A 24,059-nucleotide genomic window follows, 5' to 3' on the forward strand; every position below is an offset into this window, starting at 1 on the left:
TCTTTAGGAGCAGTTTCTCACTCCAAGGGCAAAAGAGTGTCTTTCCTTCTCCCCACTCATTCGCTCATGACACTAAAGATAAAATATACACATTATTTACATAAAATTGTCCATCACTTCTTGCAAAAAGTTTATTTATTTTTCTTATCTTCGATGTTAAAATTTGAACGACATTTGAGACGTTATGGTTGGCATGTCATATTTTCAAGAAATGTCATTCAAATTTTAACATCGAAGATTTTTAAAAAATGCAAGAAGTGATGAACAATTTTATGTAAATAATGTGTATATTTTATCTTTAGTGTATTCTCAAACAATTCTCAAAGGACGTGGGTTCTCCTATTTTTAAATTATTAGACAGCAACGATGAGCGTTGTAATCTGCTACGAGACGTTATGGCTGAAGAAGTCTCAAACGAGACGAAACATATTCCAAAATATGTTTAATATATTTTTATATTAAATAGTTTTCACTTGTAAAGTGAAGTGTATTGATTAGGTGGACCATTAAACCTAACACTAGTTCTTACGTTTTTTACAATCGCTGTGAAGACATGTACAAACACGGTCCTAAACAGAAATAGTAAGACGCAGTCACTTACATACTTTGTAAACATCCTGTACCTCAAATACCCAACTGTCACATGAAGCACTGGTACCAGGAATGAGGTACGGTGCGACGCAAAAACAGATGCTAACGCAGTTAAGGAACATCGGCCATGGTCACTCACTGGATGGGTGCCCAACGTCCGTACTTCTTACTAAGATCAAACAACTTAACTGAAAACTGCATATTTCATACGAGCTATGTCACCATAACGTCTGAACGAATGCCATCTTGACTCCATTTAATTTATGAAATTCAGAACACTTCAAACAAAATCTACTTAATCATCTGAGGTGCAGGTTACATCGTGCCGGCCTCAGAATTTTTCATTAACTACTACTGACGTAAGAGGAGCGCTTAGACACACCGGACACGACACTACACCTTGCTGTGTCCAAGTCACAGTCTCCATTTTTTTTTTGGGAGGGGGGGGGGGGGTAATAGAGATATTGGTAACACTGTATGCTCTGTAGTGTATAGTTTTTTAATATAAGACTCTTAGTTGCGAAAGCAGCACACAAATGTATTATAATAGTTAAAAGGTAGCCTTAGAATCAAAGTCTGCAAACTCCAAGTTTATTTTGTGAGATCTGGGAAGCAAAAGCAGCAAAATCGTAGTTCACCAATCACAGCGTTCTATTCATGGTCGTGGTTGGCCACTGTCTCTGAGCTTAGTGTTTGTTGTTGTTACAGTAGTTTGGTGTTGTGTTTTGCGCTGTGTTGTCTATTTCAATTAATTTTTATTGAGTTTTCATTTTAATGAATTTTAAATTATTATGAAACCTGAGTTAGGACAAGGGATTTCTGCTGTATCACCTAGGAAAGCTAGGAAGAGGCCCAGCTGCCCTGAAAAGTGGAAACAAAATGTTGCTAAAAAGTTGAGGGTAGTAGGCCTATTTTTGGTTGAACTGTTTCTTCCTACACATTTTAAATTTAATTAGAATTAAAAATTGTGATAGTAGTAGTTCATTGAGAGGTTAGCATTGCCATACATTTTAGTTTGATTTCTCAGGTTAACCTTTCTTAAATTCTTTTCAGATACAAGGCACAACTGATGCCGACATATCCTTCATGTGGCCATCACACAGAAAGTTTTAGGTGTAGCATGTTGACTATGAAACAGTGTTTAGAGTTTCATGATCTCTTTTATAAGAACAAAGACAGACAATCCCAAAATCATTTTCTTGTGAAATACACTGAAACCAAGGAAGTACAGAGAACAAGGCCCAAAACAGGTACAAAAAAATCCAAAAGTTTTTCAAACAAAGTTCTTTGTAAGGAAAAAAGAAGAAAATAAAATGATTCTTGTATGTCAAAAGGCCTCTTAAGGTATACTTCAAATAACAAGATCACAAGTTGAATTCATCACAAATAATTTTCAGAAGAGTGGATCTCTCCCAGAAGAAACTGGAGGGGGAGATAGTGTATCAATAAAGTTCAACGAAAAGAAGCAGTCAGTAATTAAATTTATGTCCTCTTTGACCTGCAGTGATGCACACTACTGTTGATAGAAGAAGGGCCATAAGTACTTACCAGGAGAGCTCAATATAGCAAAATGACACAAAATGTATAATGGCAATGTTGAAGAAAATGTAATAGTGAAAGAGAGTTACTCTAATTTGTCTTCACTCGTAACTTTAACATTGGGTTTGGCAGTCCAAGATTGAATATGTATTCCACATGAAAGAAAGAATGAAATTGGAAAAGGAGAGAAGGAACAAGACTTTTTAGTTCAAAGAGCAATACACAAAAAAAGGGCTAAGGCTTTTTATGATCATTTAAAAGATGACGACCCTTCAGTTATGAATGTCTCGTTTGACTGTCAGAAAAACTTAACGACTCCCTAAATTGCCAGACCAGGAATTACATTATAGATGGCAGCTTTATCTGTACAACCTCATGTTTTTAAAAGGTACCTCTAGGGATCAGCTAACAAAAGGTAACTGCACAAGGTATTTATGGAATGAAGATGTTCGCAAGAAAGGCTCGAGTGAAATTGCATCATGTCTCCACCACATTTTGAAAGAAAAAAAAAAAAACCAACAGATTTTACCAGCAAAACCAAACTGAGGCTGTTTGCAGATGGATGCGGGGGTCAAAATATTATTCCTGCAATGTGTTCCAGATGGCTTTTGGATGCCCCACCAAATCTGAAAGTCGTTGGAATATAATATTAACTATATTTCCGATATTCATGCCACCGGACCGGGGTTTTGGCCACTGTGAGAAGCAGTTCAAATCCATGCAGCAAATTGAGAACCCTGAACAATATGTGGAAGTTATATCACAGTTTGCAACTGTAGTAAAATTAGGGGGTGATTGTTGTGTTTGAGATTGGCGGAGTGAGGCCTAGAGGGTTTTCAAATTGATAACTCTATGACATATCAAATTCGCACCGATGAAAAAGTCTTTTCTTCGAAGATCAAAGTCAAACAAAAACAGGTGGTAATCAAAGGTGAACATTTTTACTACCATGAAGTAAATAAGTTCAAATGTGTCACAAAAGATAAATTTACAATCTCAGACATCAACCCTCCGTTAATTCCATCAGGATTGCCAGGCCTGGTAAAAAGAGTAAAGATTTCAGACTTGAAAAGGCTGCTTGAGATACACTTTGGCCCAAATTAGGTAGAAAACTCATTCTTAGGTTATTATAAAGATTTTTTTTTTGCAAAGTGTGATGGCCAAGAAGACCTTCGAGCGGAACTGGACCCCGAATGTGAGACAACAGAAGAATTGCTAGAAACAATAGTGTAGGACAGAAATGTTTCAAAAAGAGAAGCCTACCATGACAACTTTGTAGTTTTAAAGTTTAAGAGTTCTTAAATTTGTTTTAATAACCTTTGTTTCAGAGAGCTTTGTGTAGAAATTTTCCTCAAAGTTTGAGTTTATTTTTATGATGTAACATTAAATTTAATGCTTCAAAATATTCAGTGTGTAGCTTCTTATTTCCATAATTAATTCCTTATTTTATACGGCAATGCTAACATACAATCTAGTCTAAAGTGTTTCTAATTTTATTAAGGTAAACAGGGTTGGTGTCTTAAAAATAAAAACAATTTTAGTAGAAAAAACAGCAAAATCCAACTTTTGGTGGCAAAACCAGCAATCTCTAAACAATTACAACCTGTAACTACTTAAAAAAAAAAAAAACCACATGGCTCTAATTCCTTGTATATTTTCTCATATTATCCTTAGGAACGACAGTAAAATATATTAACTATATACCAAGATGTTTCCAACCTCACATTTTCTTTTGGCCATCCTGTAAAATTTGCTATATATCTTTTCACGAGAGTTTGATCCTGATGTAAACAAATAGGCGGAGCACGTTGCCTTTGCACGTGGACATAAACATAGTTGATTGGAGAAGCAACCATCGCACTCACTCAACTGTATGCGAGCTCAAAGGAAAGTAGTACGTGGCATTAATTTTATTTTTAGTTTATTACATTTTGAGAGTTTGGAAGAGTACGAAATCAAATTAAAATATGGTTGTCATATATACTGGTATATGTATGTTTAAAAAATATAAAATAGTGATTAAATAATGAGAAATGAAGGCACAAGGCGTGGTGTAATACAGGAAGTCTTCTCATAGTGAGGGAAAGTCCCAAGCTGTACAGCGTGGAGATAAGGTATTGCATCTTGCAGCAGCAGACGGTGTCAGTATTCATAGTGAGATAAATGGAGCAAGATGTAGGACCATAGCATGTAGTGAAGCACAAAATAGGAAAACCGCTCAGAATTGACCATAGGCAGTGCATTGTGAATGTGTTCAAGTGAACTAAACTAAGTGAACAGAATCCAGGTTTAGTCGTTTATTCAGAAGTTCAGATCTTCACACTTTTATTGTATGCGATGCATAGCCCTCTACGTCTGAACATGAGACTTGACGGGATGAAGGTCGGTACTACACGCTCAGCCAATCACAACTCTTTCTTTGGCGGAGGCGTGGACATACTATGTTTACATCAGGATTAAACTCTCGTGAAAAGACATATACGTGAGTGGAGATTGAGCCTTTTGCTTTTAGGCTCCACATATATTATACTGTTATAATGTAAAAGTTTGGTGCACACAATACGTATGAAATGCCACATTGAAAGCAACATACCGAACTTAACTTGGATGTATGTGATATCCTACGTTATCCTACACACCTTACTTGGAGGACATTTTCCAGGTTTTACCACACCTTTCCTTGTTGTATACTATTTACCACTATTCCTTTGAAATTTTTTCACATTATTCTTCCACTTGATAATATTAATAGGCCATTTTCTGGCCTTATTCACTTGTAATAACTGAGAAACAGATGGTAAACAGAATTCTTCCTCTGCCATGCTGAATGGATGTACAACATTTTTCCATGGAGTTAATATTTCAAAGCTGGTTACCACGGATTCTAACTGCAGTAGCAACTCATTTACTCCTTTATCTTATGAGGCCTTGGATATCCAATGTTATTCAACCTAAAATTCACTTTTGTTAGAATTGGATTACTGGGCGAGTTGGCCGTGCGGTTAGGGGCACGCGGCTATGAGCTTGCATCTGGGAGATAGTGGTTTCGAACTCCACTGTCAGCAAACCTCAAGATGGTTTTCTGTGGCTTCCCATTTTCACACCAGGCGAATGCTGGGGCTGTACCTTAATTAAGGCCACAGACGCTTCCTTCCCACTTCTAGGCTTTTCCCATCCCATCGTTGTCATAAGACCTATCTGTGCCAGTGCGGCGTAAAACGGATTGTAACATTTAAAAAAAAATTTGGATTATCCAATGTTTTTTGGGGGACCCCTTCAATTGTAGTAGGTAAATCTGTAATAACTCACAATCTCATCATTGACGATGTCTATAATTAGAGCCCTGCACGGATATACAAAATAACATCCGCATCCGCACTTCCTTCATCCACATCCGCGATTGGTTATCCGCATCCATAAATGGTTATCCACATATTATAAATATTTACCTACAGTATATTACACCCAAGATATTGAAACGGATGGGTCTGTTGACATAATACAATAGGCCTGACACCTGGCACCACAATCCCTACAGTCACAGGTTTATGAGGGATTTTCTCATGCGACAACTACCGACGTATAGAACTTTGTTCCTTTCTTCCATTAATTGCGGACATAAGCCAGTTAGGCTTAGGTCAGATTTATGGCTTTATGATCTCAAGGCTCTGTATATCACCATTCTCCCATACCATTGTCAAAGGTTGCCTAACTACAAGCAAAAGTAAGAGTATACCTGAGTGAAAATCAGTAAACACATTATTAAAAAAAAAGTCAGCAAAATTATCCACACTAACATACAGTTTGTATCCGCCAAGACACTAACTTCACGGATATCCGCGGATAAATCCCGAATATCTGCATCTGTGCAGGGTTCTACCTATAATACCAAAGTTCCATCTTCATCAGTCAAATGATTTTATGAGCTAATAAATGTGAGCATAGAGGGGAAAAATTCCAGTTTTTAAGAAACTACAAAAATGTACACCTGTTGGTTTTTCCCTGTACTCCTTTAAATGGGGTAGCACATTGACTCCTTGAAACTATAAGAGCAACTGATATGGCAAATTTTTCAAATAAATCTCTAGTGAATGATTGAATGTGTGAACAATAATAAATTTTTTAGTAACAGTTTGTTTTATTTTTAGGTGCTATGTCTCCATTTGAAGAGATTTCGGTGGCATAACTTCTTTCGCACAAAGATTGCTACAAATATATCCTTCCCAGTGACTGCTTTGGATATGTCTCAGTTTGTGTTGACTGGCATGCACGACACCAGACGCTCAGGATATGGCAGTAATCTGTATGATTTAGCTGCAGTAATTGTTCATCATGGATCAGGGTGAGAATTGTTTAATTTTTTTCTTGAGCATGGGGTTCATTATTTCCATATTGCGGTATGGAGCAAAACAGACGACACTGAAATTATTGCTCATCAGATGTCCAAGTTTCCCTTGCAATGAAATATTTTGTTATTTTTTTAAATAGTTTGACATATTTTGAAATCAGTGCTGTGTTCATTTCTGCAGTGATGGGTTCTACCAACAGACGAGAAGACGTATGTATTTTATTGTACATTACTTCCAGTCATACATGGTGGGGTGTCAGAATGGGCCGAGTTTGCTTCACATTAAAGAACAGTACAAAAAACGATTTAATAAGGAGGCCCCAAATAACAGAGCGGTATTAATTGTTGACAATTTCAGTCCTACAGGATCAGCCTTATGTCAACGAAAGAGGATAATAGGGCCCAAGAACCGTCACCACAAACAAGAATCATGGTTGACTTTTTCAACAGGTATTACAATCTCCAAAGCATTGTCTACGACGAACATGTGGAAACTGTTTAAGTGATTAGGCTGTTTGGCAGATGTTTAAAGAGCTTGGTGTATTTGCATACTGCATTCAAGTTGCTCAGTATCTAACAGAAAGGGATGAGTGAGCCCGATTACAGTATTGCAACTGAATGTTGTCCATGACATATGAAATCCAGATTTCTTCTGCAACATACGGTTTTTGAGATGAGAGCCTTATTCACCTTGCCGGCTACATCACCTGACAACTTTTTTCTTTTAGGGTTTCGATGGCCTGATCTTGTTATACAGAAAGTACTCCTCAATGTGCGGGTTACAATTGGTGTGCTGTGTCCAATAATGGAATATTAGGCCCTTATTATGTCGATGATGCTGGACAGAATTCAAAAACAGTGGATCAGGTAGTCTACAGAGACCTCATTATTACCACATTCATGAGGGATTTGCATTCTTTTTTGCTGCGCCAGAAACTTGCCCTTCCAACGATAATGGATGCCACAAGATGGAGCTATAGTCCATGCCATGGGGTAGTCACTTACCCTTCTGCAATGACTCTTGAAATCATCTAATTTCTTGTGGAATTCTATTCCCGTACTCTTCATGCTCTCGTTATCTCACGGCCCTAGTTGTCTACATATGGGTCATGTTAATAGAATAATTTTTCAAAACAGATAACCCACCTGCAAAAATTCCTGAATTACGCAAGAAGACATTGTTTTTCATCTCCTTACAACAGCCTTTGTTCATCAATCTTAAGAAACGTTTTGAACAGTGTGTGGCACATGATTGAACACATACTGTATTTCTTCTTTTCCTACCGCTTTTCCCACACCTATGGGATTGCGGGTGCGAACTGTGTCGCACATGTGGATTTGGCCCTGTTTTATGGCCGGATGCCGTTCCTGTCGCCAACCCTATGTGGAGGGATGTAATCACTATTGCGTGTTTCTGTGTTGGTTGGTAGTGTGGTATGTTGTCTGAATATGATGAGAAGAGTGTTGGGACGGATACATACACTCAGTCCCCAAGCCAGAAGAATTAATCAGAAGCGATTAAAATCTCCGACCCAGGCGGGAATCGAACCCGGGACCCTCTGAACCGAAGGCCAGTACACTGACCATTCAGCCAATGAGTCGGACAGAACACGTACTGTACTGACGCAATGAAATAATATTTGAGTGTCATTTGTTTTGCTGCACCTGGTACATAGTAATAAATTTATGTCTTTGTTTCCTCCTCCTCCTCCTCCTCCTCCCTCTTCCGACATTCACCTGCCATGTTTATCGTATTATTGGCACTCAAGAATGTTCTTATGCTATATACATAGTAATAAATTTGTATTTTTTTTTTTTTTTTTTCAGGGCTGGGTCAGGCCATTACACTGCATTTGCTGTCAATGATGGTAAGTTAATTTGCTTGCATTTTAACATTTCTTTCTTTCTTAAGTGGATGCTTTCTATAGATCATTTTATAGAAATTGTTTTTTATTGTGCAAAATACATTATTACAAGTAAACAGTAGCATTTTCACATGTTAGTATACAGTATCTCTAAAGGTTTTGCTTAAATCCATCACTATTACCCCATGATTTTCTTCCAGGTTACTGATCTTAAATTTTAGCCTTCCTTTCTCTTTTTATCTCTACTTCTCAAGCCATTTGCATGTTTAAATGGTCTTAGTTTAACGTTCTTGTCATTGTGATTCCCCTCACTAAAGCCTTCTTTCCTATATTTATATGCCAACATCATGAATACAGTCTTCTTTTGTGTTTAGGAATTGTCTGAAAATCAATTATTGTCCTTTTTTATTAAGTTGAACACTTCTTAATGCCAAAACTTTGGTTGCTTATACTGTAGAATAAGTGCAAAATGCTGTGATCTTTCATTATAAAATCTTTCTTATCTTACTTTTTAATATACAGTACATTTGTCCAATACGCACTTTGTCAGTAAACTTGCATAGTTGTGTTATGTTAGGAAAATAAGTAGCATTTAGAGCAATTTCAGTGAATGCTACCATCTGAACTTGTTCTAAAAAGTTCACCTGGTATTGGCAAAATGCTGATCAATCAATAAGTGACCTGCATTTAGGACTGTTGCCAAGATGGCAGATTCCCCTATTACTTTTTTACGTAGTCATTTCTTAAATGATTAACCTTTGTGTATTAACTGGTCAAGAAATCTGTATGATAATGTATTCCTTACTTTCAGTCATGTTTGTACTTGGGGACATAGAAATTTTTTGTCGATCAATTTTTGTGTTGTAAAGTGTACTTTTAATAAATTTTTCTTAAGTGAAAGGAAATTCAGTAGAACCTTGATTCTCAGTTTCTGGAGGGACCACAGAGAAAAAATGTACTTTATGGAAAACTGGAAATCTGGGTCGGAAATAAAAACCATCAACAATTTGGCAGGACACCACAGTAATTAAATATTATTATAATCGTACAGAAACTGCTACATAAATCGCATTAGTTAAAAGACTTGATACTTTAAATTCAGTCAGGTCAGCAGCTTTGTTCAGCCAAGCTCATGAAAAAATAAGCTACTCAAAACTTTATCTAAATTATACTAATATCCAATGCTTTGTTTTCTTTTCAAAATCACAAAATCTAGTATTTTCTGAATCACCTGACTTCATTGAACTGCATTCCATTATCTCTCCAAAACTGCATTAATGTCATTCAGCAATTTCTCCATATATTTTGCATATTCAGATAAAACAAATCCTCACATCTTGGATTTCTGATTTCCTCTTCTTAAATTTTTATTCCCTTTTCAAAATTTCTCTTTCCATTTCCTTTACTGCCCCTTCATATAAACATTAAAATTGATAGACATAAACTTGTTCCTTTTTGATTAGTTGATTCTTTTTTATATCTCTTGATTCTTATCAATGCAGTTGACTTGCTTTGTGAGGCTTTAGACCTCAATACCTTCCATTTATGTTTTCCGGCTGAATAACAGGCAAGAAATTAGCTTGAATTATAGGCATAATTACTAGTGTAATTTCAACTTAACCTACCTGTAGTTAAAATCATTGCTGAAACATACATGTAAATAAGCATAGGTCGTAACAGCTCCAGTCATATAAACAAGTAATCATGCACAAATTAAAAAATGACACTGTTAAAACACAAAACATCACGGAAGAAAGCGTACTGAAATAACCACGCCTATACAGAAATAGTGTCACCATGACACATGCTTGTACTTTGTTTTTGTCTTCTTGTACCATATCCTCATTGGATGTCGGCTGTCATCAGGGCGATCTGGTTCTTCATCTCAGCAACTCAGAAAAGAGTGGGGATACTGAGCCCATACCATTCTCGTAGATTCCGTAGCCAAAATATTCTCCTTCTTTCCCTACTTTTCCTTCCTTCAGTTTTACTTTGTAAGATAAGCTGAAGGAGTCTACGTTTATCATTTCGAATTATATGGCCTCTAGCTGTTTGTTCAGGCGTTGGAGTACTACATTGTTATGTATTCTGTCAGCCTATGATGTTCTGAGCAGATTCAAAGGATTTAAGGGTCAAAGTCTCGGCACCATAAAGTAAGACAGAAAGTACATAACACCAAAGTAAACGGAGATGGAGATTGATCTTAAAGTCCCTGTTACAGAAAAGTTTGCTCATTCTCTTGAATGCAGTTCCTGCCAGTTCAGTCTGGGACCTAATTTCAGCAGCATTGTTCCAGCTACTGTCAGGTTAACAGGTTGAATGACCTGTTTGCTTATGACCATTACTTTGGTGTTTTTCATGGTTAAACGCAGACTTGCTGGAGCACTGTTTTCGATCACACAGTTTAGTAATGTCTGCAGATCTTCAGCCCTTGTTGCAAGCAGAACAGTATCATCTGCATATCACAGATTGTTTATTGCGATCCCATTAACAATGATGCCCTCCTGTTTTCCTTCTAGAGCTTCAGAAAATATCTTTTCAGAGTAAATATTAAAGAGGAGTGGAAATAGAACGCAGCTTTGCCTCACTCCTTGCTTTATTTCAATATTACAGGTGTTTGTGCTGTCAGCCTTAACAGATGCAGTCTGATTCCAGTACAGGTTGGCAGTAATTTGGATATCTCTACCATCCATGCCCATATCATGTAGGATATGCAACACTGTTTCATGTTTCACATGATCGAAAGCTGTTTTAATAATCGATAAAAAAAAAGTATATACATTCACAGACATATCTATGCGACTTTGTACCAAAACCTGCATCCCCAGCACTGTCTCTCTGATGCCAAATCCATTAAGGAAACCAAACTGGATTTCACATTTGCTGTATATTCTTGCATATACTGTATTACTTTTAAGAAGATTTTGAGAACATGGCTCATTATAATTCTGTAATCTCCATGAGATTTAGCCATTGTTTTCTTTGGAATAGGGATGAAAGTTGATATCAGCCAGTCAGAAGGGACTGATCTATTGGTGTATACCAGATTGAATAGTTCTGTCAGGATATCCAGTGATTGGTCTTCTTGAAGAATTTTTAATGTTTCTACAAGTATACGGTCCAGGTGCTTTTCTGTTTTTGCATTTCTTGAGTGCATATTCCACTGGCTGGTTATTAATGGCCCTTCATCTGTATCACAAACAGAAGGACATGGTCCCCTATTTTCATGGGAAAGATCAGTCGTATAGACTTTTCAGCTGTTCAGTTCTTCACGTTCAATGATGACCTTCCCTTGATTGTTATTTAACAGTCCATTTGCCCTCCTCGTATGTAACCCTGCAGCTTATTGAACCTTTTCGTGCATGTTAAAAGTGTCCTGCTTAGATTCACATTCTTTTATGTCCTTACATTGATTACCCAACCATTCAGTTTCTGCCCTTGTAATCATTTGGTGGATTTTGATCTGGAGTTCTTTATATTTATCCCAGTTCTTGTTCTTTACTATCCTCCGTTGGTTCATCAAATCAAGGATTTCATCAGTCATCCATGTGATTTTTATAACTCATTTGTCTTGCATTAGATGACGATTTCCTGTACCCAGTACAGTTGTTTTGAATCGACTCCAAATGGTTTCAATGTCCTTTGGCATTTCAGCCTGGTTGAATAGCTGTTCACTTAGGTCTTTAAGTACTGTTGTCCTATTGTTTGCGTCTTGGAGTTTGGCAGTATCAAATTTAGGACAAACTTTTTTTGATCTTCTTTAATTGTAACTTAATTTTAGCGAGCAATGGATTATGATCTGATGAAACATCAGCACCAGGATAAGTCCTTACTGACTTTATGCAGTTTCTGAATCTCTTGTTAATCAAAATGCAATCAGCCTGATTCCTCACAATCCTTGACTCAGTTTCAGCTTTTAATTTCCAGGTGTACAATCTCCATGCTGGTAACATATAGAAGGTATTTGTCACAACAAACCTCTCCTGTTGACAAAATTGAACAAACGTGTCCCTGCGATCATTTCTCTCACTCAAGCCATAATTGTCAATTATGTCCTCGGATATACCTTTTCCCACTTTTGCATTGAAATCTCCCATTAGTATGTTTATTTCTGTACTTTTGGTTATTTTTAGGGCTTCATCAATGTTTTCATAAACATTTTCAATATCAGCATCAATACTTGTATGATATTTATATCAAAAAGTTTTGAGTTAAACTTGATCAATAAAACTCTGTCTGATAATGGAATGATGGACTTGACTGCATTATGTTCTTGCTTACTCGTAATAATGCCAACTCCATTTAAATGATTTGGTTTGTTGTTTCCTGAGTAATAGACAAAATGGTCTTTGATTCTGCAACTACCTGATCCTGGCCTTATTGTACAGCATTATTTATTTGGCTACAGAAGAGTCACTTTCTAGTGGAAAAATCAATTGTATTTTTGTTTTGTTTAGTCTTAACATGGTACAGTACACCCTCAACAATTAAAATGGTTTGTAATTCACTGCTGTCTGTGTCATATGTGAAGATGTACTGTAGGTGCGAATTTTGCCGAAGGCAGCTAATGCTTTGGGAAAAATGGCAGGTGTTTGATTTTCTTTTCGTCTTCTCCTTCACGCATTATGCTGCGAGTGGCAAACTCATTGTCAACTGCTGTGTACATGTCAGAAGTTAACATTGGTGCGAGCTTTCCCCTGTCCTTGCCTTGAACAAGTTCTTCACTGGCGGTGTTGTTGTCATTTATGTGTCTGCTTTCACCAAAGCCACACTTATGAAAACAGTTGTAAACTGTGGTGGGCAAAATAAGGAACAATGCTGACACAACAAAGTGAATTGCCTGTAGAATATTGAAGTGTCCCTTCGTTTCTTTCGTGGTGTCTAACATACACACAGCTCATGCAACGAGCTGTATGAAGCAGTACCGTTTGAAACACTTAATCACCCTGGCATCTAGAGTCTGAAGGACACTGGTACGGTTTGTGGGATAGAAAATAACTTTTCATTTCTAAAGAAAGAAAGAAAGAAAGAAAGAGAGAAAGAGAGAGAGAGGGAGAGAGAGAGAGAGAGAGAGCGCACAGTTATGTAGAAACATATCTATTTGTCTTACTTGAGCACCCATAGAAGCATCCATTCCATGAAGAAAATCCAAAAGAAATTCTGTGGTTATCCAGATTTTACTGTACTTGTAGTACCACACTAGCAACTTCATGTTCTTAAAACATCTTCATTTTGCTGCTTTGCTTATGATGACAGGTCTTCACGTTTTTTTAAGGGTCAGGAATTCTTTGATCTGAGGTAATACAAAACTTTTTCTTCTTCTTGCTATTTCTTTCACGTCGCACTGACACAGATAGGTCTTCTGGCGACAATGGGTCAGGAAGAGACTGGATGTGGGAAGGAAGCGGCCGTGGCCTTATTTAAGGTACAGCCCCAGCATTTGCCTGGTGTGAAAATGGGAGACCACGGAAAACCATCTTCAGGGCTGCCGACAGTGGGGTTCGAACCCACTGTCTCCCGAATACTAGATACTGGATGCACTTAAGCGACTGCAGCTATCGAGCTCGGTACAAAACTTTTTTTTGAGTACCGGTATGTTATTTTTAATTTTGCACTTTCATGGTAGTAGTAGTAGTCTAGGTTTCTTGGACTGATTAGTTGTGTGTATGAAAAACAATAGCATTGAGAAAGTGTAGGTCAGAGTACAAGGTAAGATTTCAGTTTAACTTACAGTTTAAAGGTCACGGCTCATTTTCCTTCTCCTTTTCTTTGTTTTTATTATATTTTTGCTATTGCCAAATTTCAGCAAGTGCAGTAATCATTGCTTCTGTGTGTTCTTTACAGGTCAATGGTTCCATTTCAATGACAGTACCGTACGTCCAACAGAAATAGAGGTGGTTGAGAAGTGTAAGCCGTATATACTGTTCTACATTCGCCGAGAATTCAGACTGCCACAGCTAAATTCATGACATCTTGCATGTAGGGCTGCGTCATGGGATCGTATTTCACCATATTGTAGCTAGAGAATCTTGCATTTAAGAGTTTTTGGTTATTTAAACTCGTGAGTCTTATTAGACCTGTTGAGATGTTCGTGGTTCATGATCAGATGGGAGTAAAATTTTGGAGTGGAAATTCTTCGGTTTGGAGGGCTTTGCTATGCTTTTCGTAACGAATTTATAAGTCGAACTACAGGTAACCTAAGTAAGCATTCCTTGTTCTCTGGTATTTTCCAGTTTCATTTCCTATCTGGAGTTAGATCTCAGTAATATTTAGACGCATTTTCAATTACGTTCATTAAAAATATCATTGTCAAAATTAAACCTAAATTTAGATGTGAATTTAATTTGGAAGAAGACCCATGTTGGTGCTAAAGTATATATTACTTTGCAGACTGAATCAGCACATTTTCTTGAGTATTTATGTGATAGACTAGTAGTGTGTATTTGTTTACAAGAGAAAAATGTCCCATTTGAACAAATGCCTGTGTCTTAAGTTGTATTATCTTTCTAAGCCACATTTTTTTGTTTTGTTAAATAACCTGTTACAAAACTCAGATTTTTTTTTTTTTGGTTTTGTACTGTGGGTATCATTGTCTTTACTCCTCCCCTTTCTTTGTTGCTTTACAGACGTTCATATAATAATATTATCCCTTTCCTGATTTATAAAAGTACCAGTATAAAAGTTTGAGTAAAGTTTCATCCCCGAGTGTAATATGTACTGAATGTTCACATGATGTGTGTTGTAAAAGCAGGTCTCCACTGTTTAACATTCAACAACATGTTAAATTTTAAAACTGTTAAATGTTAATTGGTGACACCATCAACATGTTAACTGTTAAATGTTAAATACTGTTTCATTGTGTCCACACTTAAAAACATGTTAAACTTGACTTTGCTGGGCTGAGTGGCTCAGGCAGTTGAGGCGCTGGCCTTCTGACCCCAACTTGGAAGCTTAGATCCTGGCCTAGTCTGGTGGTATTTGAAGGTGCTCATATAGGCCTACGTGAGCCTTGTGTCAGTAGATTTACTGACACGTAAAATATCTCCTGCGGGATAAAATTCCGGCACCTCAGCGTCACTGAAAATCGTAATATTAGTTAGTGGGATGTAAGGCAAATAAAATTATTATTATTATTATTATACTTGATTTTCTTTGCTTATATGCAGGTAGTTCATAATTTCATTTTGTGGTAATACAGTCAGGTGGTGTCTTGTATTTTCAAACAAAGGCAATGGACTCAGATGAAGAGGATTTGGCCTTTGACATTGCCACTGTTGCTTCTTACAAGATCTTGAGAAGGAAGGAAAGGAGAATGTGGGTATGACGATATCTTAATAAAAGGCACAAAGTGGATCTTCCTACCATAAGAAAGGAGGACACACAGTTATGAGCAGCTTTTCCATCTCACCTGCGTCCTGGGTTAACTCTGTGTTTCCGCACAGTATAAACTTCGTCAACTCACGCCCCCGACTTCAGACTTTTCTGAACTTTTCTCAATTCTTAATTGTAGTGGGAGCGGAGGGAGGCTAGTGTTTTTTCAGTGCACTCGCGGGAGCAATTATAGATAATTTTGAGTTCCTGGAAACTGTCGGCTTTCCTCGCTTTATCTCGGTATTCCTTCGATGAGACATCCCACAAAGGAGGTCTTTCTATTATATCATTAATTAAGTCCAGAGTGATCTCCTTGCTCCACTCCATTTCTGACTATAAATTTTAGTATAGTGCAGAGAGAACGACACGTTAGCATACTGTATTTGTAGCTTGTAACTATAATCCTACCTTTTTAATGAGAAGCACATCGTTTAAGCAATCTGTTGGCATGGAAACAGCACAGAAGTTGCCGAAGCTGTGCCGACATCTCTTGAACAGTGAATTGACTTGACAAGTTTTCCACTTGGAGCGGAAAACATGCCTATGTTCTGAGTTAACGTGCAAAGTCAATTGGAAGACGCAATGACAACGTGCATGTCAATTCTAACATGTTCAATTTAACATGCTGATGTTAAATGTTAATCAGTGGCCTTAACTTGTTAGGCACTCGTCTCCTCTGCGTAAATCTCCAATTCAGTTTATTGTCATTTGGGAAGGATGTTTAAATGATTCACAGTGGCGTGCAGTGAACACATTTGTTACCCCAGCTGCAAAAATGTTTTTTTTTTTTCTTCTTCAATATGAGCTATAGTAGCCCCACTACATTCTCGAAAGTCAACATTACCATTTTATAAAGCTGCATTTTTCGTGGAATGTTCTGAGAAAGGTCAACTTAGGGAATCCTATTAAAAATTGTTACTAAGGATTATCAACTAATCTAAAATGAATTTTTAACTGTTTGGAATACTATTCCCCACGCCACATAGTTTCGCGTGATTTGTTCTGACTGCCCGGATTTTGTCTTGCGAAAATTATGGATTTGATTAAAAAACGGTCGTTTTTCCTTTATATTTGGCTGCTTCCTTTACTTTATTCAGACGATCAATTTCTGGGTTGTCTTCGAATTGTCTCTGTAGTCTTTTAAGTTCATTATGGTTAGTTATCAGCTGTTATCGCAGTCTCAGAATTCTTGATCGGAGCCTCTAATGTCTGATTTTCTGATCACTGCTGTCATTCTTACTCGTTGGAATACTGACTTGGATTGATACATCGTTGTTCAAATGAATTTCGTGCTCGTCATCCAGTGTAAGTTATTTCCTGCGGTTGAAGAGCTTGTTTCATCACAGATTTCTTCCAAAGAAATATTGTCGCTGTCTGGTCTTTCGTGGAGCTATTTTTCAAGTTTGAAGGTAATGGGGATAATTCGAAGACCTACTAGGCACGCTCTCAGGCTTCAGTATATTTTTCTTTTAGTTTTATCTTTTATCTCCATCTCTAAAATTCAGGCTACAAACACGAGAATAATTAGATGGAATCCATTGATTACCCTTGGTTGATCCTTGACTTCATATAGTGTTAAGCTAATTTTCCCAAAGTTCTTTACTTGGGGGGATAGCAGGAATCCTCACACCTGAAGAATTTGGATTTCCTGCTTTGATATATAGAGAGGAACACAACAGTTAATCATTTCACAACCAGAGACACACACATAAATGCTCGATGCAAACACACGGGACATAACAACGTGGGTACAGAGATTAGTTGGGTGCGTTAGCTGGCGCCCCTAGCGGAGGTTCGTGACACTAAGAGCTCACACTGAGAAGCATGTTAACCGCATAGCATAGAGCAGGCAGTATATAGAGTGGTTTTAACTTAAAAAGCCTAACCTAAACCGAATCAGCAAAATTTAACTGGTATTTTACCGTCGCAAGAGTTTTATAGTTTCACTCTCTCACTGAGTGTACATGCATCAATGACAAACAAGGGAAAATATTCGTTACAACGTATAACATGTTATATTCATGAAGAATTCCACAGAACTTGCGAAACCTTCACCTATAATCCAAAAGGAATCCTACAAAAGTTCACTATATGATACGCTCACAGACAACCAAATACAAAATTCTTTTACTTCATGCTTAGTTCTGTGTTCATGCTGGGCAACCTAAATATTTTTCTGCAGCTGTCGGTAAAACATACTGTACACGTGCCATCAGTGAATTGCTAGAAAAACTTTACACATGTCGAAATCCAAAAGTAAAATATATTCTTCTGTGTTAAAATTGATTTCATAAACTGGTTCTATTTTTATTAGCAAGTGGCTATACTGTTAACATGTTGATGTTTTTCTTGTAGTCTCTAGTGTGTGGCGCTGAACACTTCAAGTGTCAAGTATTAAAACTAACATACCTTGCCCAAGCTAGCTGGCCTGTCACCATACATTGCTGTCGGGGGAGTGCCCACAGCCCCGCCCTGGTCCCAGCACAAGGAAGATTCAAGTGCATGCGTTAACCAAGTGACTTAAATTTCGCTGGGGTAGCTCTGTTTTGCGCCGGCAAGGAAACCCAGCTCGCTGGAGAAGCTGATCTGCGGTAGTGCGAGTGGATTGTCGAGACAGCTGTACTTGGCTTGGCTTAGCTGTTTTCCAGCTAACTCACTCCTGATTGTCAGCATTTCACTGCAGTGTGCTAAGTTGGGCTCATTAGTTGGTAAATAGCACACCTACCAAGACGCATGGCTAGTGCATACCGTGGAGGCCACTGCGTAGGCTACTTGGAGCCACCGGCAGTGCCAATGCACTATGAGACATTTTGTCTCATTACTAAAAATTGATGCCTGCCTGGCCATCAAATGATATAGATGTTGATTCCCATAGGTTCCCAATATCGCAAAATAATAAAGATAATATATGCTACCCTAGTGTCCCTCTGCATGGAAATGGTCTGAGCGGTTTTGTAGTATCAGATGATAAAGATATTGCACGGTATGCACTTGGTAGGTGTGCTATTTACCAACTGATGAGCCCAACTTAGCACACTGGGGTGAAATGCTGGCAACCAGGACTGAGTTAGGTGGAAAATTTATAATGTTCAATAATGGACCATTTATATTGGTATTATAAATTGGCTTAGACGTTCAAAGTTTTTTAAATTTTATAAAAAGCGTTCTAAGGAATAATAAGAAAATATTAATACAAAGTTATTTACCCCAGCAGCGCTGGGGTAGATGTGGTCCAGTGCACACCACTGGTGATTCATTCATTGTTGGCATGTTACAGAAACCCTTAAACAGCAAAATTTTGACATTCCAGCAAATCTTACGACAATTAGCAATTAAATTAGCCGTAATTACATATAATTAGTTCTCGAAAACCTATACAAATTTGTATATATAAAATAAGAGATTTGTCTGTACATTGCACAGAATTTAAAAATAATTCTATTTGTGTATCGGACAAGTCCACATTAACAAGGAAATGCACTTGCTAATTTTCCGTAATATCTGTCTGTCTGTATGTACGCGCATCACGAGAAAACGGCTGAACAGAATTTAATGAAAATCAGTATGTAAAGTCGGGGAATAAGTCGCTACAATCTAGGCCATACATAATTTTATTCACGCTGAGTGAAATAGTAGTTATGGGGAAGGCCTAAAAGTTAATTCTCAAGTATTTATGTTATTAGTGGTCCTATCAATGTATACTACACAACTAAAGTCATATAGAATTACATTTCTGTTTATTTATGTCTTATACATTTTTACCGTATGGCTATGATAACAGAGATATTAATGAATTTGGATTTTTGTTACTAAGTCCACATCAGCGCCGAGTCACAAAAAGTGGGTAAATAGATTTTAATGAAAATCGGTATGTAGAGTCGGAGAATCAGGAACTACAGTCTATGCTATAAATAATGGTATAAGATGCCATAATATCACAAAGTTGAAAGAAAACTAAATGTGAAGGTCTACACTCTAGAAACCTCATAAAATTGATCAACAATAACATTGCATTGACCTTTGTTTATTTATTTAGCGTATGGCTAGAGATACAGCGTCTATTGTTATAAGATCTACACTATATACGTATGTCCAAATTGTTTATATAGTCTATAGCCTCTGGAGTCACAAAAGCAAAGTCACTAGCACTGCCATTGTATTTTCTAGTCTTTCATTCTTCGATTATGTGCTGCACTGTCTGTTGTGTAGCGCCACAGTCACACCCAGGGGTTGGGATTCTGTTCCACTTGTAGTGGAAGGCTGCACAGTTCCCGTGGTTTGTTCGGATCCTGTTCAGTGCGGACCATAGTCTACGAGGGAGGTTGAAACCAAGTGGCGGCATCTTCTTCACAGAAGGCATTGTCGGGGAGTATTTGTCGTTGAGTCTCTTCTGCCATTCAGCAGAAGTTTGGTAGGTGCTGTTCCACAAGTTCATGGTATCTCTAGTTGGTGATTTTCACGAACGCAGACGATATTCGCATCGCCGATGTCACTATGTATCGGGAGTTCTGGGTTATTCACTATTTTACTCTATTCTCTTAGGAGAGCATCTTTACATCTGGGATCTGGAGGAGGGATATGACTTAACACTGGTAGCCACTGCGTGGGAGTAGATTTGATTGTGCCAGTAGTGAGACGCATTGTAGTGTTCAGCTGGGTATCTGTGATGTTTGTGTGGGCACTATTTAGCCAAACAGCTGTGCAATATTCAGCAGTCGAGTACACCAACCCTAAAGCTGAACATCTCAGAGTTGCAGCTGTAGATCCCCAAGTTGTTCCACACAGCTTATGAATTATATTGTTGCGAGTTCTTTCTTTGGCAGAGACGTTCAGGAGATGTTGTTTATAAGACAGTGTTCTATCCAGTGTGACTCCTAGATATTTAGGGTACCTATTATGTCTCAATTTCTGATTGTCCATGTACACATTTAACTCCCTGTTAGCTATTTTATTGTTTGGGTGGAAGCAACAAACTTCAGTTTTGCTGATGTTTGGTTGGAGTCCCCGTATTTTATAGTAGTGTCCCAGGGTCTTGAGGTCTTCAGTCAGGATCTCTTCTGTTTTCTCAACTGTTTTGTCCCTGATAGCAAGTGCCCAGTCATCTTGTGTATCAGAATTCCCTTGACAGTGTCTTCGGCATGTCTGCAATATATAAACTAAACAGCAGCGGAGCGAAAACTGACCCCTGTGGCAGACCGTTGTTCAGCGATCTTTGGCTGCTTACAGCCGCCCCATTGTACACACTAAATTGTCTTTGACTCAACATGTTGTTCAAGAGTCGTGCAGTTATCCTACATGGGACCACTTTCAGGAACTTGTAGAGTAATCCACCTTTCCAGACTGTGTCTTATGCTGCTGTCAAGTCTATGAATGCCACTGAGGTCTTGAGTTTTCTTTGGAAGCCTGCTTCTATGTAGGTTGTAAGAGACATAACTTGATCTGTCGTACTTCTCTGTGGTCTAAAGCCCATCTGTTCCACTGGAATTTTCTTGAGTATCTCGGGACCAATTCTGTTGAGCAGAAGTCTTTCTAGTAGTTTATATGCAACGCTGAGCAAGGCAATAGGGCGGTAGCTCTCTGGTTTTTCACTTGGTTTACCTTTCTTAAGGAAGGCAATAATCTTTGAATAGTTTTGGTGTCTTGCCTCTTTCAAGGATATCAGTGTAGAATTCAGCCAGCCGGGCACGAGCCTTTTCTCCACAGTGAGCAAAGAACTCTGGGTGTATACCATCCTCACCAGGGGCTTTACCTGATTTAGTGTCACTGATAGCTATGTTTATTTCTTCCACGCTAAATGGTTTGGAGTGTGCCATCGGGGAACTACTTTTCAGGAGTTTCAGTTCTTTCTTTAAGTTCTTGGTAAGTTTCTTGTTTCTTTTGCTTTGGAAGTCATGAGGCGATCTTGTTTGGATGGATTTCTGACATTGTCCGTCCAGTTGCTTCTCCGTCTCCAAGCTTCTTTAGGAGAGACCATGCTTGTCGACTCAATTTAGTGAAGTCTAGAGAGCTAACTTTATCTTCCCATTTTTGCCTCCTGGCTGCATCTAGGCTGTGTAGAAGCTGGTCTGCAATTTCTTGGTCACTGCTCTCAATAAATTGTTAGTAAAGGTTTTCGCTTTCCTCGTTCCATCCAGGGATGTATTCCCTGCGAAACCCTCTAGGGATATGTTTCTTTGCTGCCAACACCACAGCTCCTACGGATCTTTCGTAAGCGTCATGTGTACGTGGTATCCGACCTACGCGATTATCAAGTTCTTCTGCGAAGCCAGGACAATCAGCCTTATTGAAATTCCAGCGTGGTCGAGGGCTAGATGTGATCAGAGGGATTTGGATGCCAATTTCGTATAGTACAGGCCTGTGCTGGCTATGAGGGAAGTCGTGGAGCACTTTTCGAGTAGTTGGTAGAGGTTTGTTTCCTTTGTCTCTGGACACAAAACACAGGTCAGGACAATACCCCCCGTTTCCAGGCTGCTGATTTGAATGTGTCCCGGTCTTTGGCATCAAAGAGGTGAAAGAGGTTGTTTCTATCCATCCATTCCAGTACTGCTTCCCCATTTTCGTCATTAGTTCTGTATTTCCAGTCCTGGTGGTGACTGTTGAAATCACCAATGTATAGTAGACTGCTGGATGTGGTCGAATATCTACAACATGGTTGGGCCACTTAGAATTCGGAGGTTTGTATATGTCTGAGACCTCCGTGTCACCTATTCTGATGACAACAGAGTGAATGTCCTCCTCAGTGCTAGTAGATAGAAGAAAGGCATTATCTACAGTGTTTCGCACATATGTAGCATTACCGTAGGCATGATGATAGGTTGCTCCCAGAAGATTGTAACCCGGAATTTTTCCTCTAGCGTGCAGCTGCTGCTCATCAGTGCAATGTGTTTCCTGTATGACTGCCAGGTCTACTTCATGAGAAAGTAATAGTTTGGACAAGGCTTCACTTTTAGCACGACTAATACCTTCAATGTTTAGTTGACATACACGAAGTACAGGTCCTAGGTTCCTAGTGGTTGTTTGACCCTTAGAAGGGCCTTTGGAAAATTCATTCGTGTTCATCGTAATTCTGTACTGTATCTAGATCAGGAGGTAAAACTTTACGTCTGGTCGCCTGTTCGCTGTTGCTCCCTGTTCGTTGTTGACCCAGGGGTCACTTGTAGGGTACTTCCAGGTTAAACCTACGGATGCGAGCAACGTTGGACCTTTGTTTGTTGTGATGTGCCTTGTGTCTTCTTTTGCCTCTCCTCTCTGATAGATAGGATTACTGCTGCGTACCGAGTATACAGCCTGCCTGAATATTGGTGGGAAATAGCTGTGGAGTTAGATCTCGCTATTCTTTAGCATGCCATTCCTCTGGTTCATAAATTTTCTGATACCATTGCTACGTAACACACTGGTTCATCATAGCATTCCAGCTATTCAATCCGTACTCTGAGGCACTAATTAGAATGAGCAGTATGGAGAGGATTGTTTGCAGCTATCTGCAGCCTGGTCATTCCAGCACTGGAACTTTGAACTGTTACATCGGCACCGTAGTACTGAAGTCAAAGAATAATACTGGATTATAAATTCCACCTATTCAGTACATAAGTTTTTTTATTTAAATTTAAGAAATAGATCCTAACATATTAGATACAGGGACATGTTTCGCCCATAATGAGGGCATCATCAGCCTAAGAATCTCATACCTGAAAGAATGAAAAATCAGAATCCTGATTGTTCTTATTCGTAGTTTTTAACAAAGGTCTAAAATATAAATAAGAGTATACTGTTGTAGGTACAAATGTCTAAAAAAGACTAGCAAGTGGAAGACATAATCAATCCTTATTATTATTTTTTAAATGAATGTCCTGTTTTTAAATGTGGTAACAAGTAGTGAGTTTACCGGGCGAGTTGGCCGTGCGCGTTGAGACGCGCGGCTGTGAGCTTGCATCCGGGAGATAGTAGGTTCGAATCCCACTATCGGCAGCCCTGAAGATGGTTTTCCGTGGTTTCCCATTTTCACACCAGGCAAATGCTGGGGTTGTACCTTAATTAAGGCCACGGCCGCTTCCTTCCAACTCCTAGGCCTTTCCTATCCCATCGTCGCCATAAGACCTGTCTGTGTCGGAGCGACGTAAAGCCCCTCGCAAAAAAAAAAAAAAAGTAGTGAGTTCAAAGTTCAAAATGAATTTGTAAAATTGCTGCGATGAAATGAAATTGGGTAAATATGGTGCCTTATTCTGGAGATGGCGTAAGGTGCTTATGATAGCTTAGTATTTAGGATAAAAGTCACTCTTAGTGGTGGTTAAATTAAAATCCAAAGTTGTTTGTCTGTTGAGGCTGTTAATCTTATGTGAAAGGAC

General features: G+C 38.4%; 1 protein-coding gene across 2 annotated transcripts in view; it reads left to right on the plus strand.

Annotated features, from left to right (window-relative positions):
* The window catches only part of LOC136875075 (ubiquitin carboxyl-terminal hydrolase 3), a 204,683-nt gene extending 189,729 nt beyond the window's left edge, over positions 1–14,954 (plus strand). For both annotated transcript variants that reach the window (XM_067148811.2, XM_067148815.2), the window contains 3 exons: positions 6,279–6,472; positions 8,306–8,346; positions 14,188–14,954. In XM_067148811.2, the coding sequence (XP_067004912.2) occupies positions 6,279–6,472; positions 8,306–8,346; positions 14,188–14,312 (360 nt within the window). In that variant the 3' untranslated portion in view covers positions 14,313–14,954. The remainder of the gene's footprint in view (positions 1–6,278; positions 6,473–8,305; positions 8,347–14,187) is intronic.
* Positions 14,955–24,059: the final 9,105 nt, after the last annotated feature.

The sequence above is a fragment of the Anabrus simplex genome, chromosome 1, assembly GCF_040414725.1.
Source record: "Anabrus simplex isolate iqAnaSimp1 chromosome 1, ASM4041472v1, whole genome shotgun sequence".
In the NCBI taxonomy this organism is placed as follows: domain Eukaryota; kingdom Metazoa; phylum Arthropoda; class Insecta; order Orthoptera; family Tettigoniidae; genus Anabrus; species Anabrus simplex.